This window comes from Marmota marmota, unplaced genomic scaffold (assembly GCF_001458135.2).
Source record: "Marmota marmota marmota unplaced genomic scaffold, marMar, whole genome shotgun sequence".
Taxonomy (NCBI): Eukaryota; Metazoa; Chordata; class Mammalia; order Rodentia; family Sciuridae; genus Marmota; species Marmota marmota.
Genome location: NW_026000068.1, coordinates 8,272,359 through 8,289,047, shown reverse-complemented (window position 1 = coordinate 8,289,047; position 16,689 = coordinate 8,272,359). Strand labels below are relative to the sequence as shown.

At 49.3% G+C, this 16,689-nt stretch overlaps 1 protein-coding gene across 4 annotated transcripts in view; it reads right to left on the bottom strand.

Moving 5' to 3' along the window:
• Ankrd33b (ankyrin repeat domain 33B) overlaps positions 1-16,689 on the bottom strand; it is a 76,153-nt gene that overhangs the window by 28,640 nt on the left and 30,824 nt on the right. The window contains exon 1 of one of the 4 annotated variants that reach the window (XM_048814002.1): positions 6,350-6,830. The exons of 2 other annotated variants lie outside the window; for them this stretch is intronic. Coding sequence is in view for 1 of the 2 variants with exons in the window: in XM_048813990.1 (XP_048669947.1) it covers positions 6,350-6,394 (45 nt within the window). In the remaining variant the exon portion in view is untranslated. Of the gene's footprint in view, positions 1-6,349; positions 6,831-16,689 lie in introns of those variants that run through there. One more of the 4 variants, XM_048813990.1, reaches the window with a different exon arrangement.

Genomic DNA, 16,689 nt, shown 5'->3' with positions numbered 1-16,689 from the left:
GACACAGGAAGCCAGAATGCAAAGCTGAGTCTTGGTCCCCGCATCCCTGCACTCACTGGTGTCCACGGACCATGACGGACAGGAAGCAGCAGGTCGTGGAGGTGGAGACAAATCCATCCATGTGGCAGGTCCCTGGCTCACTGTCTCCAGTGCCCACTGGGCCCTAAGCCACAGCCCTCTCTGTGGGGTCCACAGACCCCTTATGAGGTGAGACAAAGCAACTCCACCATAAAACAGTCGGGGCCAAGGGCCTGCAGCCAGCCTTGCCCATCAGCCAAAATAAACACCAAGCCACCAAGTCCTCCCCGAGGCTCCCCAGAAAGGCTTTTCTATGGAATGAACTGTGACCCTGAAGATTGAGATGGTAAAGTCCTGACCCCCGTGCCCATGAGCGTGAACTTATCTGGAGACAGGGTCACTGTAGATGGGAGCAGTTAAGACAAGACCACACCTCAGTAGACCCCAATCCAATGTGACTACAGTCCTACAGGAGAGGGGGGAGACACAGGGAGAAGCCATGTGACCACATGGCCATGTGACCACATGGCAGAGACTGCAGAGGACACTGAGGGCTGGCAGAGGCAGGATGAACTCTCCTCTGCAGGCCTCGGTGAAGATGGCCTCCCATGACCCCTGGGCTTCAGACTTCCCATCTCCAGACGACGGGACAAGAAAGTTCTGCTGTTTGGAGCTAGGTTTCTCGGCCCTAAGAACTCAGCCCACTTTTACCAACCTTGATCCCCTGTGCACAGTGACCATCTCTCCTCTAAACTGGCTAGTGTCACTTTTCATTACAGGACAAATCTCAAAAGTGCCACAGTGGGGGGGGGGGGCGGTGTTTGTGGCCTCCAACATTCATCCTCTCCTCTGGTTAACATGGCGCAATTGTTCTTTGGGAAATGAGTCACTCTGAGTCAGCCCCACAGTTTCCATGGGAATGAGCCTTCCCCCTTCCAGGGATCCCAGCTGTCACCTCTCCATCCCTGAGCACAGAGACTGGGTTGGAGAGGCATGTCACCTAACAGGGCCAATGATACAGGGGTTGAGCAAGAGCTATGGGGAGAGCTTCCATAGCTCTGGCTGGAGGAGGGGGCAAGAGGGTGCAGGGCTCTGGCAGCCACTGTGCTCTGCTGCTGCCCAGGAGAAGGTGGTGAAGCCAGAGGGCAAGGCTCCAGTCAAGGAAGGCAGAGTGGAAAGACAGAGAACCCGGTCCTGCAGCCACGGTAAGGGCAGCTGGATCAAGCCTCACCTGACATGGTGGTTCTAGACTTTCCAATTATGTGGGGTGATAACACTTTGCACCCTTCTTTTTGTTGTTCTTTTTTTTTTAAGAGAGAGAGAGAGAGAGAGAAGAAAAGATGATAAGTTAATATGAATTGGGTTTTGTACGGTTGCCATGGAAAGATTCCCAATTCATGAATGCATTTGCCTTATCAGCAGCATATCATCAAAACTGCCCATGAATGTGAGTCACACTGAAGTCTGTGCTGGCACTAGCAGATTTTTCCCCCTGTGACTCCCAGAGAAAGGGCTCTTCCCCCCTGGAACTCTGTGACGTTCCCTGTGGGGTCGGAGGAATTCCAGAAGCAGGGTTTACTCTATCAGTCCATCAAGTCAGTGGTAGGAGGAAGGGTGGGGACCCTGTGCCGTCCTTTGAAACTGCAGAGTCTAAATACCCAGGCCTGACATCCCCAGCACACACGCATCCACTCTCACACACACGCACGTCCCCCACACACGTGAGGAAAATGTATTCGGGAATGACCAAAGGACAAGAAACACAAGGCCAAAGGAGGCAGCCATTGGTCGCAGAGGGCACTGCCTGTTGGAATCCCTACCCACAACGTGGTGATATTTGGAGGTAGAGTCTCCAGGTTATGAGGTCATGAGGGTGGAACCTCATGAAAGGCACCTTGAAGATCTCTGTAGCCCCTTCTGCCACCATGTGGAGACACAGAGAGAAGGTGGCCGTCTTCAACAGAAACCAACCCTGCTGTCACCTGATCTGGAACTTCCAGCCTCCAGAACTGTGAGAATGAGGTTCCTGTGATTCACAAGCCTCGCAGTCTACCGTGTTTGTTATAGCAGCCAGAGCTAACTGAGACACCTTATAGCAGGCTAAGACTCGGGTCCACCTCCTCAGACATGCAGATGCAGTGAGACGATAAAATCCAACCCAGAGCTAATACTCAAGCCACGGCCAGCACTTCCAGTACCTGCCACTGCTTTGGGACATCAAGGTCAAGTTCAGAGCAACCCCACAGTGGACCAGTGCTACTACCACCAGATTCTTAATAAAAACACCGTTTTTCACGGACCCCCGCCCCTGCCTGATATCTCAATAAGCCTCCCAGCTGCCCTCCCAAGAGGACAGTAGATCATGGATGTTGTTTTAAGTTCTAGAGGACACCAATGACAGGTTTCAACATCAACATCCTCACAACATCCTCAACTCAATGAAAGCCGTTCAATAGAGCATTCTCTAGCAGATGCACTCTTTGGAGTGATCCATTCATAGTGTGAAAAGCTTTTCAATAGTTTGATTTTAAAGAGAAAAGAACATGGAGTGAGCGGCCGATCGATCCACTAACAAGCTCCTGGAACTTGCAGTTTCTCTGCTAACCGGGGCTCTCGCTGCCGACTCCTCTCTGCAGTGGGCCTGTCCTGAGGGCTTCTGTTACACAATGGGAGGGACACCTGGGACTCCAGCCGGCACCCTAGACCTCACTTGGAGCTTCTCTGGATGGTAGGACTTCTCCACTATGCCACAACTTCCTGACATTAATAAGACAGACTGGACACAACGTGACGTCTTCCTTTCCATGATTCCAAAAGCAGCCCTTTGTGTCATTTATTGCAGGAAATTCCAGAATCGCGGAGACCACACCTGTCCACATGCCCGCACATGCACATGGAAACAGGACCCTCGGCAGCATATTTCAGGCAGGGATTTCTCAGCAGTTATCGTCTCACATCAACAAAAGCACCGGTGTCAAATTATCTAGTAGACACACGGCACTGCACTCCACCAGGGCTGGGATCACAGTGACAACAGGTCCCCTCTCTGGGCGCCTAGTTGCCAATTTCTCACTTTTCTGTCCTAGGAGTGAGTGAACCCTGCCAGGGATCCCCTAGAGCTAAGGGGTGCTGCACAGCGCTCCCCGCCTTGCCGGGAGAGCTCCTCAGGGCAGAGCTCAGGAGTGAAGGGAACAGACCCCCGGCCAGCTGTCAGCACACACCACAGACCCACCTCAGAAGGCCAACGGCAGGTGCCCCGCCACCCCACAGACCTATGAAGGACCAGGAGTAAGGACTCGGGGGCAGGAAGCTTCCATCGGGGGTAGAGGGTGCTCTCCAGGCTCCTGCCCAGGGTCACCTACACCTCCACACCCCTCCTGCCTCCTCAAGAAAGACTGCCCCAAACACACCACAGGCCTCTACCGATGGCAGCCTGGACGCCAGTGACATCCCTGGTCAGAAATGACCATGACCTGAAAAAAGAGGGGTCTCAACTTGTGCGTGTGCCAGGTCCAGGCAGGAAGAAGGGAGGACATGACACCAGGGATCTGTTCACGGCCTCTACAGCAATAGCAATGAAGGGGTGACGGCAGGCTCCGCGGGTCAGAACACTCAGAGCCACACACACACACACGCCCCACCAAGACAGCACAGGGAGGGAGGGTGGTGTGGGGCCAGCTGAGCCACGCGACCCTGGTACTGGATTGACATTCCTCTAGATGTTTCTGTGAAGGTAGGTTTTTAGATAAGACTTAAAACAGTCGGCTTTGAGCTGAGTATGGTGGTACATGCTTGTAATGCTAGGGACTTGGGAGGCGAAAGCAGGAGGATCGCAAGTTCCAGGCCAGTTTCGGCATCTTAGCAAGACCCTGTCTCAAAATAAAAAGGGTTGGGGGATATAGCTCAGTGGTAGAGCTCCCCTGAGTTCAATCCTAAGTACGAAAAAAAAAAAAAAAACCAAAAGAAACAGTAGACTTTGAGTAAAACAGACCATCATAGTGTGGTGAGCCTCATCTGATAAGTTGAAGGCCTTAAGAGAAAAGATGATGCCCCCACACACACACTGGGCAGTAAGAGGGTGACCAGTATCTGCCTTCAGTTCAGACTGCCACTCCTCCCGAGCCTCCACCCCCACAGTCCTATCAGCCAACAAGTCCTTACAACAATTCTCACCACATATATAAACACACACACACACACACACACCATACTCTGGAGACCTCCCACTAACGCAGAGCAGGAAGGAACATTAAAGAACTACCGTCACTCCTACCTGCTGTTTCCGCGCAGTTTGAATTCTTTAAAATAAAGCAGAACCGTGAAGAACTTACATCACTTTAATCAACCATGAAAAGCAGGCAAGACAGCATCTAGGCCAACGGCGTTCTCTCAGCAAACAAACCTCTGAACAACAGAAAAGGAACTGCCTGTGAAGGGAGGGGGTCGTACCCAAGCAGCCCTGGCCACCCCAAAGCCATGTGGGTCATCTGGGATGATGCAGAAAGAGGGCCCTGACCAACTGGGCCCTGGATCTGGGACTCCCCATATTCAGTACCATCAGCCAAACAAACCTATGTTGTCTATAAACTACCTAGTCTGCAGTATTTTGTTATAGCAGCACAAAACAGACTAAGACAATTAGGAAGGTTCACTTTAAACAATCAGTTATTCTTTCTGCCAGGAGGAAAGAGCAGACTGTCAAGACACCAGACCATCAAGGCCAGCCTCAGCAACTTACGAGATCCTACCTCAAAATAAAAACTAAAAAGGGCCTGAGGATGTGGCTCAGTGATTAAGCGCCCCTGCCTGGGTTCAATCTCTGGTACCAAAAAAAAAACCACACCAGCCCCCAAGTCACAAGGGGATGCCCTAAGACCAGACGCTTGAGCTGCCAGGAGCAGACATGGGCTGAGCGCCTGGAGAGGGAGAAAGGGCCCTGCTGCCGAAAATTGTCGACTCAGTGGTTTAACTATGAATAAGATGAGCTCATTTCTCCAGAAATGTTGCCAGCTCATGGCCCGGTGTGTCTCACTGTCCCAACATCCCTTAGTTAGCATTCCTTAAAAATGCCCTGACAGCCAGGCACAGGAGCACACCTATAATCCCAGCGACTCAGAAGGCTGAGGCAGGAGAATCACAATTTTGAGGCCAGCCTAGGCAACTTAGCAAGACTGTCTCAGAATGAAAAATTAAAAGGGCTGGGAATGTAGCTCAGGGGTGGAGCCCCCTGGGCTCGATCCCCTTGTGCCCCCAAATGCCCCTAGCAGGGTTCTCTTCCACTTGTCCTACACACTAGTACAGAGAGGGGACACACTAGTACAGAGGAAAGGGGACACACTAGTACAGAGAGGGGACACTCTTGACCTGGGTGAGCAATGGCCCACGAAGGAGATGGTGAAAAGAGACAAAAAAATTTTAAAAACAAAAGCCCAAGGACACTTCAGTTGTGCTGATCACCGGAGCTGTTCCCACGGTACCTAGGTTTTCGGGCCACATGGAAGAACTCCACTTCCCAACCTTTTGTGAGATTCTGACTTGACTCAGACTTGCTTTGGGTAATGAAATGTCAGCCAAATGGCACGTGTTGCTTCCACTGCAAGAGGGCGTACGGTCTGCCACGTTCCCTGCTTTCTGCCTGAACCATCCAGATGCTGGGAAAGAGGGACGCTCAGCCTGGGCTCCATACAGGGAGGGAGGACAGGCCCCACACCCAGCCCCGCAGCTGGCACCCGTGCATGGGTGAGCAGGAAGCCAGCCTCGGTCATGCTAAGCCACTGAAACCTGGGGTTGCCTGTCATCCCAGTGAACACAGCCTCTCCTGAGTGTGTGTGTGTGTGACAGTAGTGTGCGCCTACCACTGTGTCGCATCAACAACTGTCTGCAATGCCACTGCCCCTCCACCCCGGGACTGTGCTTTATTTTATCTTTCTGTATTTGCTACTTGATCAGGAAGAAGATGCACTTACAGTTATGCACTGGTGAGGACGGGAGTTTGGACTTTTTGAGAAACAAAAATTTGACACCCATGTTATACTATACATTCTAAAGACAAGGTGAACCCAGCCGCCGGGGATTTGCCATTCAGGGCGTACATTTAGAACCTGAGCTGGCTGAACCCAGTGTGGCCAGATGAGGTGCTATGGTTAAGTGTCCCCAGAGACATTTCTGGCTCCTTCCCTTCAAGCCTCTGCCTCGAGAGCCCTTCCTCTGCCCACTGCCTGCAAGGCCTAGTGGATCTCCACGCCTGACCCTCCTGCAGACCATCCATGTTCAAGCCCCTGAACATGCCAGTCTGCCAGGGACGCTGGGCCCGAGTGGGTCACAGTCCTACCTTTCTAGCTTGGTTTCCGGACATCTGCAAGATGTCGATAAGCATCTGCTGAATGGATGCTCAAGCCGCTGGGGTGCTCCAGGACCTCCTACCTCCTCGACTCTTGGCTCACTCTGAACCAAGGGCTGGCACCGGGTGAGGTGAGCTTCAGGTCTTTATCTTGCTTCCGCACTCAAGAAAGGAAGTGACTTGAGGAAACCGTAGGACAGACGGTTGCCTGTCAGTGTGGCAAGCACTGCTCTGGGCCCAGAGCTGAGGATGAGTAAGAGATCTGAGAGCAACAGGCAGACCTAAAGAACCCAAGGCGCTAAACACAGGAACTCCACCCTCAGGAATGCACTGTAGGGACATCAGAAGTGTGTCAAGAGATCTGCAGAAAGATCTGTAACTGCCAAAGCCTGAAATACACAGAGATGGCTAGCTAGCCGGGCGCGATGGCACACGCCGATAATCCTAGCAGCTCCAGAGACCGAAGCAGGAGGGTTGCAAGTTCAAAGCCAGCCTCAGCAGGTTAGGGAAGCCCTAAGCGACTCAGAAAGACCCTGTCTCAAAATAAAATACCAAAAAGTGCTGGGGATGTGGGTCAGTGGTTAAGTGCCCCTGAGTTCAATCCCCAGTACTAAAATGTAGAGAGAAATGGCTAGCTAATTAGGTACACGCATGGGACCCCATGTCACTGAGCTAGGGACCCCAGGTCACTGAGCTAGGAACGAAGCCACAATGCAGCTGCTGGTTGGAAAGATGTTCCCATGACAGTATTAGATGAAAAAATAATAATAACCACAGTTCAGAACAGGGGTATGATACTATTCCTTCTTTCCTTTCCAACATGTGTGCGAGGCTCTGGCAAGACTGAAGTTCTTTTATTTTTCTGAAAGGAGAAAAAGGAAACCTAACTGGCCATTCTGTGAGAGACAAGCCTTGTAGGTTTTATAATCTGAATCTGTTTCAATGTCCTTTCAAGGTTCATGCTTTTTTAATTATCCAAATAAAGTCACACGACAGGAGTGCTCCCGATGATATTTATATTTTTATTGATGCTTTTCTGCCTCAAGTAAAAAGATGCCAAATAAATTGTTTTGAAGAAATAAATGAGGCAAACACTAATAAAAGGACAAATAAACGTGTAAAATACATCAGGAGAATTCTTTCCAAGTAAAATATATCAAGAGAATTCTTTCCAAGGGAGGGTTCACTCTGTCGTCCTAGAAGTAGGATTTGATGAGTTCAGGTTGTCAGTAATTCAAAACAATTTCCCCTTTAGATTAAATTCTGCATAAAATGTGAATTTTACTATCTTTGCAAACCTCTTACTTGGAATTATGATTTCAGATTGTTGGTAATTTTAGCTGAGCTGTGGCTCGATGGCAGACACTTGCCTACCACACATCAAGCCCCAAATTTAATTCCTAGCACTACAAAGATTAAAAACAAAATTTAAAAAGCTGCCTAAGTTTGTAAGTCACTTTATGAACCTAACTGCCTGCGAGTCCAGCGCGCGTGCACGCGCGCACGCACGCACACACACACACACACACACACACACAATCTGCTCACGTCTCAGAGTCTCTTCTAATGTCCCAGTTTCCCAGGGGCAGGAATGGTTTCCACACAGTGCAGCAGGTGGGGACAGGAAGCCACATCTTTCACCAATGGGGAACCCAAAGGCAGTGACAGTCGAGGGCAATCCATGTTTTTCAGACCATTGACTCACTGAGTGACCTTGAAATCAGGCTTGGGATTTTTACCGTGGACGCACACAGCTCAGTGCAGAACTACAAGGAAACAGAACTAGAGGAACAACACCTGGGAGACCCCTTGGCCCTGCCAGGGGAGGAAACCACATCCATCTGGCACGAGCACACCTTTCTTCCTTATTCCTCCATGGGTCAGGATGACAAGGTATCTGGTTTTCCCTCTGCTCCCCCACAATCAACATGGGAGACCCCTGACCCCCAGCATGCTCTGCGGCAGTGGTGAGCCTGACTGGGTATCCTCTGAGCCAGTGCAGATGGCGTGAGATCCCACAGGCCAGGCCTCAGTCCCAGGACTCTCCCCCACTTCAGGTGCCAGTCACAAGCCCCAGGTGGTTTATAACATGCACTTCTGACCAGCCAGCTGTCAATCAGGGATCCCACTACCCTTCTTTGGGTTTAATTTGCTTGAGCAGCTCACAGGACTCAGGAAAACACATTCATTGGTTTATTATGAAGGACATTATGAAAGATACAATTGAAGAGATGCATAGGGCAAGGTGTGGGAGAAAGGACATGGGGCTTCCGTGTCCTCTAGGGGTGCATCTGCCTCCAAGAACCTCACGTGTTCAGCTCCCTGCAAGAACCCTGTCCCTGTGTGTTTTTCCCTGAGACTAATGGCACAGGCGCCAGGCTAACAGGCTGGGTGGGGACACTCATTAGGGCCTGCCTACTCAGATTCTCCTTGGCGTCTCGCATAGCATTCCTTCCTTCAGGACGTTGGGTAGGGCTTCTCTGGAATGAAGAGAGTCTTAAAAGACAAGGTAGATCACAGAATTCTTTATGGCCAAGTAAAGGTGGGGGAAGATGAGTTTCCATGGCCCACCTTGGAAAGGGAGTTATAAGTCAGGAATCATGTTTGAAAACCAAAAGACATACGTCATTGCAATTCCACACTAATATGATAATATTTCTAATATTCACAGTGACAGACGGGGCAGCCGGCTCCAAGAGGGCCCAGTGATCTTTGCCTCCTGGTCTCACACTCTTGGTAGTCACCTCCGGTGCTGAATCAGGATGGCCTTGTGTAGCTCACAGAATATGATGGAAGTAATGATAGGCACCCCTAAAGCCAGGTCTTCAGCAGTCTGTGGCTTTGACCTTGGTCTCTTGGATTACAGGCTCTGGTGGAAGCCAGCCATCATGCCCTGTGGATGCTCAAGCAGACCTGTGGAGAGATTCTCCAAGGAGAGGAACTCAGGCCACCAGCCACCAACTCATCAGCCTTGGAGTGAGGCGCTTTAGAAGGGGACCCCATAGCCTCAGCCAGGCCTTCAGAAAATCATAGTTTCAGACAACCATCTCCTTATTCTCTCCATCGGAACCACCCAGGCTGCTCCCAAGTTCCTGAGCCACAGACAGTGAGAGAAAATAAACCAAGTGTTCATTTAAGTCATTATGTTTGGGGACGATATAATACAGCAACAATGTAATAAACATCACAAGTACATAGGACAGACTATTGACAAGATCCATTCCCAATCTTCTACATCCTGGACACACTAACAGACAAGTTTAGGTCTTTATTAGGAATGGATCTCTGCTTGGGGTTGAATACGTTTATATGGAAATATAATTAAACAAAATGTACTAGTATTTTATTAACCATAATCTACTAGATGTATGCTAGGTTCAGTAGAATTTGCCACAAAGCAGCTAAGAAAATTTCCCCTCTGGGCTTCAGCCAGGATTCATTAGATTCTTAGAAGGCATAGGACAATGTCATTTTTTCAAAAAAAAAAATGTCCTTTCCTTTTGAAATTAGTGGAAATGGGGGTTAAGAAAATTTCCTATGGTATATAATCTCCTGTTATCAAGTATTACTAAAAGTGAGGAGTATGCCAGGTGTGGTGGCACGCACCTGTGATCCCAGCGGCTCGGGAGGCTGAGGCCGGAGAATCACGAGTTCAAAACCAGCCTCAGCAAAAGTGAGGCTCTAAGCAACTCAGTGAGATCCTGTCTCTAGACAAAATATAAAATCAGGTTGGGGATTTAGTCGAGTGCCCCTGAGTTCATTCCCCAGTACCCCCTCACCAAAAAAAAATTAATTAAAAATGAAAACTGTAAAGAAGTTTAATCATGAGGACAGTATGAAATAGTAATATAAAGTGAAAACTGTTATAAACAATTCTGTAAAATTATCCATTAACACACATAAAAATATACCAGGAAATGCACCCAAATTTCAGTAGTGACGATTCTGAATGATGAGCTTATTAGTGACTTCTTTTTCTTTATGTTTTTCTCTAGTAAAAAGTCCCATTCTTTCCTACAATGAATAGTTGCTTCTATTTAATAATCAGAAAATGCAGAATTTTTATGAAAATACAAATCCTGACAAAGTTTCCCATCTCCAACTTGTTTAATTACAAAAGCGAGTTCATAGGTTGTAAGGAAACAGTGAAAGGAAGAACGGCTGTTCCCATCAAAGAGCCCCTGGGGCAGAGCTGGGGCAGGCCGTGGCCATGCCTGTGATCCCAGCTGCATGAGGCTGAGGCAGGAGGGTGGCGAGTTCAAGGCCAGCCTGGGCGACTCAGGGAGATCCTGTCTCAAAGTAAAATAAAAAGGGCTGGGGGTGTGGCTCTGAGGTAGACCACTTGCCCAGCACATGCAAAGCCCAGGGGCCAACCCCCAGGGCCCCAAAAAAGAAAGAATTGGGAGGGTCTGTATAAGTCTATAACCAGCAATCAATGAATAATGAATGGAACCTTTCTGGACCTAGAGTTTACCATCAATTTCATGAATTTCCTGTAAAATCACAACATAAAAGTACCTTCCCCCCAAAATCTAAATTGGCCACAAATGTTCAATTCAAAGAATTAAGCCTTCTCAGATGGTTGGAGCGTGTGCCAAGCAGCTCGCCCACCCCGCATGCACTGCAGGCACGCAGGTATCAGTACGTTCTCCGTAACGATAAAGAAAGCCCAAATCCTTTCTTAAAGGCAATGTTTTCACAAGTATAAATTCCATGATGTACAAATGCTGGTCTGCCTCACATAGAGTGGACAAGAATGGACCACCCGGCCAGTCACCAACAACCAAGTTGCTCTTTCCTGGTGGGTTTAGGTTCAGCCCCAGTCCCTCAAAGTGAGGCTCTGGGACCAGCAGCATCAGGGTCACAGGGAGCTCAGAGACAGGCAGGATCCCCGCCCCAGCCTAGGCCTCCTGAATCCTGGTCTTTTAACATGGCCTGGGAGCTGTAGGGCCTGCAGGGCAAGGTCCCAGGCTGGTGCTCTGGGGGGGCTCTCAGGTGGATGGTGACGTGCCAACGCGGCACCTGGGCACCAGGCACACACTTCTTGCTCACTTCCTCGGGGATGGCAGATACAGTTCAATGCACCTCATTAATTCTTAGCCTGACCGCTGCTTCTTTGGACAGGGAGAAGCGTCCACTTTCTGTCATGCCTGGGCTCTCTCATACACGATCCAAACAAATCCTCACCTAGTCCTGGCCTAGGTGCCTCAGGCCACGCCTCAAATGCCTCCTAGCTGGTCTTGCCGGCCACCTGGCCACCTCCAACTCTGAGGCTCCCTGCTTCCACGGGGACAAATGGCAGCCCCATGTCACAGGCTGGGGTGCAGTGGCCACAGGGAGAAGGTCAGGATGCAAGGTCCGGGGGCCTGTATTTTGTGTCATAGATTTAGGAATACACATGTGTGGTCACACACACTTGGAAAGGGTGTGACGAAATAAACCACAGAAAGCACGCTCCTGGGGAGGAAGGCCCAGGCCTTCAGAACCTGTGCCCAACAACCCATGGGCATCTGTCCCCACCCAACAAGCAGTGGTGTGGCCTGCTGGGGCCTGGCTGGGCTGGGAACATGAAGATGAATGCTGACAGGACAGGCCCCCAGGGATGCTGCCTGGGAGGGAGAGGAGGAAGTAAACAATGGCGAGGCAGCGCTGGCCCAGGGGACTGAGGGACACAGACTAGGAAACTGGTCCAGGCAGGGGAGGAGTTGGCACGGACGCAGGCTGAGCCTCCTCAGCCAAGCCAAGAGTCGCCCTGTGGGACCAGGGAGGAGGGGCCTTGCACGTGCAGAGAAGGCCGTAAAGAGCCAGAGCTTAGTGCATCCCAGGTCGGCGCGAGGCCAGAGGGCCAAGGGGCCGGAATGTGCTCAGAGCTGGAGGGGGAACATCACGGTGCTATCAGCGTGTGTCAGGACCAGAATCTTCCCTCTAGAAAGCTAGTTCTCAGTGGGAGGCATGATGGGAGGAGAGAGCCTGGCCATTTTCCGCTATTGTCCAAATATTCTTTAAATACATGCCTCCCCTCGATTTTTATTTTTTAACTGAGTTGCCGACTCATTTGTGATTGAAGATGTATCAGAAACTGACATCTGTCAATCTGACTCAACTGTCAGAACGGACGTCCTGAGCTCAGGGCTGTTCTGCAGGTGTTCATTAGGATCTTCTCACTTAACTTTTTAATGTGAAAAATGTAAATCACAACCTTTTCCAAATGCGAAAGTGCTGATATCATTAGTCATCAGGGAGATGCAAATTAAACCCATAATGAGATACCACCACACACCCACCAGAGTGGCTAAAATTAAAGACTGACAATACCAAATGCTGGCAAGAGTGTGGGACGTGTGTTCCCAGGGGGTGGGGGTGTAAAATGGAACAACCACACTGGAAAACTGACAGTTTCTATTAAAGTTCAGCACGTGCCTCGCTTGTGACCCAGCAGCTCCACTCAGAGAAGAGACTATCTCCACATAAAGACATGTACAAAAACGTTTAGGGCGGCTTTATTCAGAAAAGCCAAAAACAGCAAAAAACTCAAATATTCATCATCAAGAGACTGAATGAGTAAACTCGGCTGTACCCAAACTCAGGAAACTGCTCAGCAACAAAGACAAAGTCCTGGTTGATACACAAGAACACTGACACAGACCTCAAACACTACACTAACACAACAGCCAAACATACACACACACACACACACACACACATGCTTGTTTTTTTAGTCATCTAATGAAATCCAAGAATAAGCAAGATTAATAATTAATACACAGTGATGGGAAGAGGGTGGGGATTCATGGAAAGTGGCTTAGAGAACTTCTGGGTGACAGAATCATCCTGTCTCAATTTGGGTGATATTTGCATGTGCATATATAAATTTGTCAAAGACATTAAGTTTTACTTTTAAGAAGTATGCATTTCCCAATATGCAAATATGTCAATAAAGTAATGATGGCATAAAAAGCAACACAGGCAAGGAGAAGACACAAGTGGCCAAAGGCACCTGAAAAGATGCTCGACAGCATTAGTCACCAGGGAAGTGCCAACCGAACCAAATGAGATGCCGCTCACACTTCCTAAGACGGCTGTAACTTGACACAGAGACAAACCAACAAGTGCTGGCCAGGCTCTGGAGAAATCAGAACCTTTCTGCATTGCTGGTCATAATCTCAGATGTGCGGCCACTGTGGAAAAGATTGTTGTGGTCCTCAAACAGCTGGACATCAGAGTTACCATAGGATCCATCAATTCTACTCCTAGGTTAAAAGGAGGGTACAAACGGACATTTGTACACCCATGTTCCCAGCAGAATTGTTCACAATAGCTAAAACGTGAAGGCACCCAAGTGCCCATCAATACATGAATGGATAAGCAAACTGGTGTATCCATATAACAGAATATCATCCAGTCTTAAAAAGGAATGAAATCTACACACAACATAAATAAAGCTTGAAAACATGTGAAGTGATATAAGCCAGACACAAAAGGACAAATACACAATTGTGTTTATGTGAAATAAGTGGAACAGGGAAGAACGTAGATTAGAGGTTACAGGGGCTGGAGGAAAAGTTATTGCTTAAGGGCTACAGGGTTCTGTTTAGGGTGATGGAAAAAAATTGAAAATAGTAGTGATATTGCACAACATTGCAAACAGAATCAATGCCAGTAAATAACACACTTACTATAATGATCAAAATGACCAATTTTATATTATCTATATTTTAGCATAATTTTAAAAATTAAAAATGGAATATGCAAAAAAATACATTGAGTTGGAGACTTTAAGTGGGCAAACTGTATGCTATATAAATCATATCTCAATGAAGCTATTTAAAATGAGAAGTTTAAAGAAGCAACTCAGTGATACACACAAGATAGGTACATGTCAAACCCAGTGTGTCAAGGACAGAAGCCAGGCACCACAGCCTGTCACGTGCCAGTCCTCTGACGTTCAACCCAGCTTCACTGCGTGAATGGCGGTTGGCTTTCATGGGTGCAGACTAACTAAAAGGAGCAGGAGGAAACTAACTGGGGACAACAGGGCTTGTGTTTTAGGAGGGGGGACAACCACACAGGCACAAGTACAGCAATGTGCCACATAAAGACATTTCAGTCAGTGACACCCCAGGTACAACCGTGGTCCCGTAAGATCCCAATATATTACTTGGGAGGCTGAGGCCGGAGGATCACAGGTGCAGATCAGCCTGGACAACGCAGCTGATGGTAGAGCACCTGCTTCGCACGGCCAAGGCTCAGGGTTCAATCCTTGGTACGATGATTACACGAAGCTGGAAGACTCCTGTCACCAACGACTTCAAGGCCATCATAAATTCATGTCTAGAGTGAGGCTGATGTAAATTGATTTACTGCACAAAGTCATACAAAGTGTAGCGCATACTGTCATGTGTAGTACATGACATTTGAGGACAATCAGTGACCATATTAAAGGATGATATATTTACTGTTTTCTGGAGTTTTTATCATTATTTCAGAGTGGACTCCTGCTTACGCTGTGCTAGCATCAGACTCGTGTCTCCAGTTTATTATTATTATTATTATTATTATTGTTATTATTATTGTTATTATTATTATTATTATTATTATTATTATTATTATTTTGGCCATACCCAGGATTGAACCAGAACAAGCACTCGACCATGAGCTACCTCCCCAGCCCTTTTTGTTTTACTTTGAGACAGAATCTGGCTAAGTTGCCAAGGCTGGCCTCAAACTCCCAATCCTCCGCCGGCCTCAGCCTCCGGAGGAGCTAGGATTATAAGTAAGCGCCCCTGCATAGGGCACTGTGTCGCTTGACAGTACAAGAGGCCACCCAGTGATGGGCCCGCACCACCTGGCTGGTGTCATCACACTGTGTGATGGATGTCCCCACAACAAAGTCACCTGACAACTCGTTTCTCCGAACACGTTCCTGTTGCTAAGCGATGCCTGGCCATATCTGTTGAAAACCACTGCTGGCCATTCAGAAGGTGTGCACGTCACCAGTATGAATTATACCTCCATCAAGTGCCAGGAACATAAAGCAGGGCTTGAAGGTGACGAGGCACTGCCAGCACTGGGACAGGTGGGGACAGAATTAGGAGGCCCACCAGGAGTCACCTGCATAAAATGACACAGTGAGTGAGGTGGCATCTCCCAGTGTCCCAGGACAGGCTCAGAAGTGACCGAGGCGGGGGATTATATGCCTGATGGGCGTGGGGAATGTAGGGGCTGGCTCCTGACCTGGGCCCCATGAAAAACAGAAAGAGCCAGAAAACCCAGGCCTCTGGGTAAATGCAGCAAGGTCCAAAAACTCAAAACTCATTTTTTAAAAATCCCACACGCATCTGAGATATATCCAACTTGCATTAGAGGTTCATATTAGAAAGAATAATTTCCAAGGGTGCTGGCACATAATTAAGTCATTTTGTTGTTTTGGTTTGATTTTTTTCTAGCCTAGAACAATCTGTTCCACTCATGCCAAGAACAATAGACTCCCCCGCGCCCCCAGGCACAGGCAAGACGGGATCTTCTCAGTTGGCTGATCCCCCATACAGGGCCTGTGGCAGGAGTCTCACCGGGTCCCACCAGCCACCAGACCCTGTACCTATGTCCAATGCCCAGCCACAGAGAACACACGATCCACTTGGTGATGGTGAGGAGACTCCCCACAGCCCGTCCAGTCCCCTTCCCCGGCAAGCTCAGGCCCAGACGCCTCCCATCAGCAGATGCTCCAGGCCAGGCTGCTTAGCCCAGGAGCTCTGTGTAAGTGCAGGCAGACCTTCTGCGGGCCTGGAACCTCCATGCCACGCCCTCCCTCCCTGACGCAGCCTTACATCCAGAACAACTCCTTCACCGCCACAGCACAGCCCTTCCCATCCTCCACCACCAAGAAAACCCCGTTCTGCCCCTGGACCTTGCAGCCAGCCACCTCCCTGTCCCCACCCACCTGTGGTCAGGTCCTGCCTGTTCCACATCCTCCCTGTGGGTCCCTCAAGCCCAACCCCACCAGGCCCCCAGGCCCCCAGGCCCAGCAGCTTTGGGCTCCAGGCAACACACTGTCAGAGAACCCCTCTCCCGTTACCTCCTGTTCTCCCAGGAACCCTTCCTCCAGGTCCCTGTCTTACCCACCTCATGGGTGACACCTGAGTCCCCTCGAGACTTCAGTCTTAAGCCCCCAACCCTCTGTGGCCCTGAAGGTCTTCCGGATCATACGGGGATGAGCACAGCTGCACAGAGGAAGAGCAGGCAAGACGGACCATGGGAAGAACGTGTGTTCTAAGATCCCCATATGTCACAAGCCACCCCCTCCCACCTCTCCCTGACCAGGAAATGAGGAA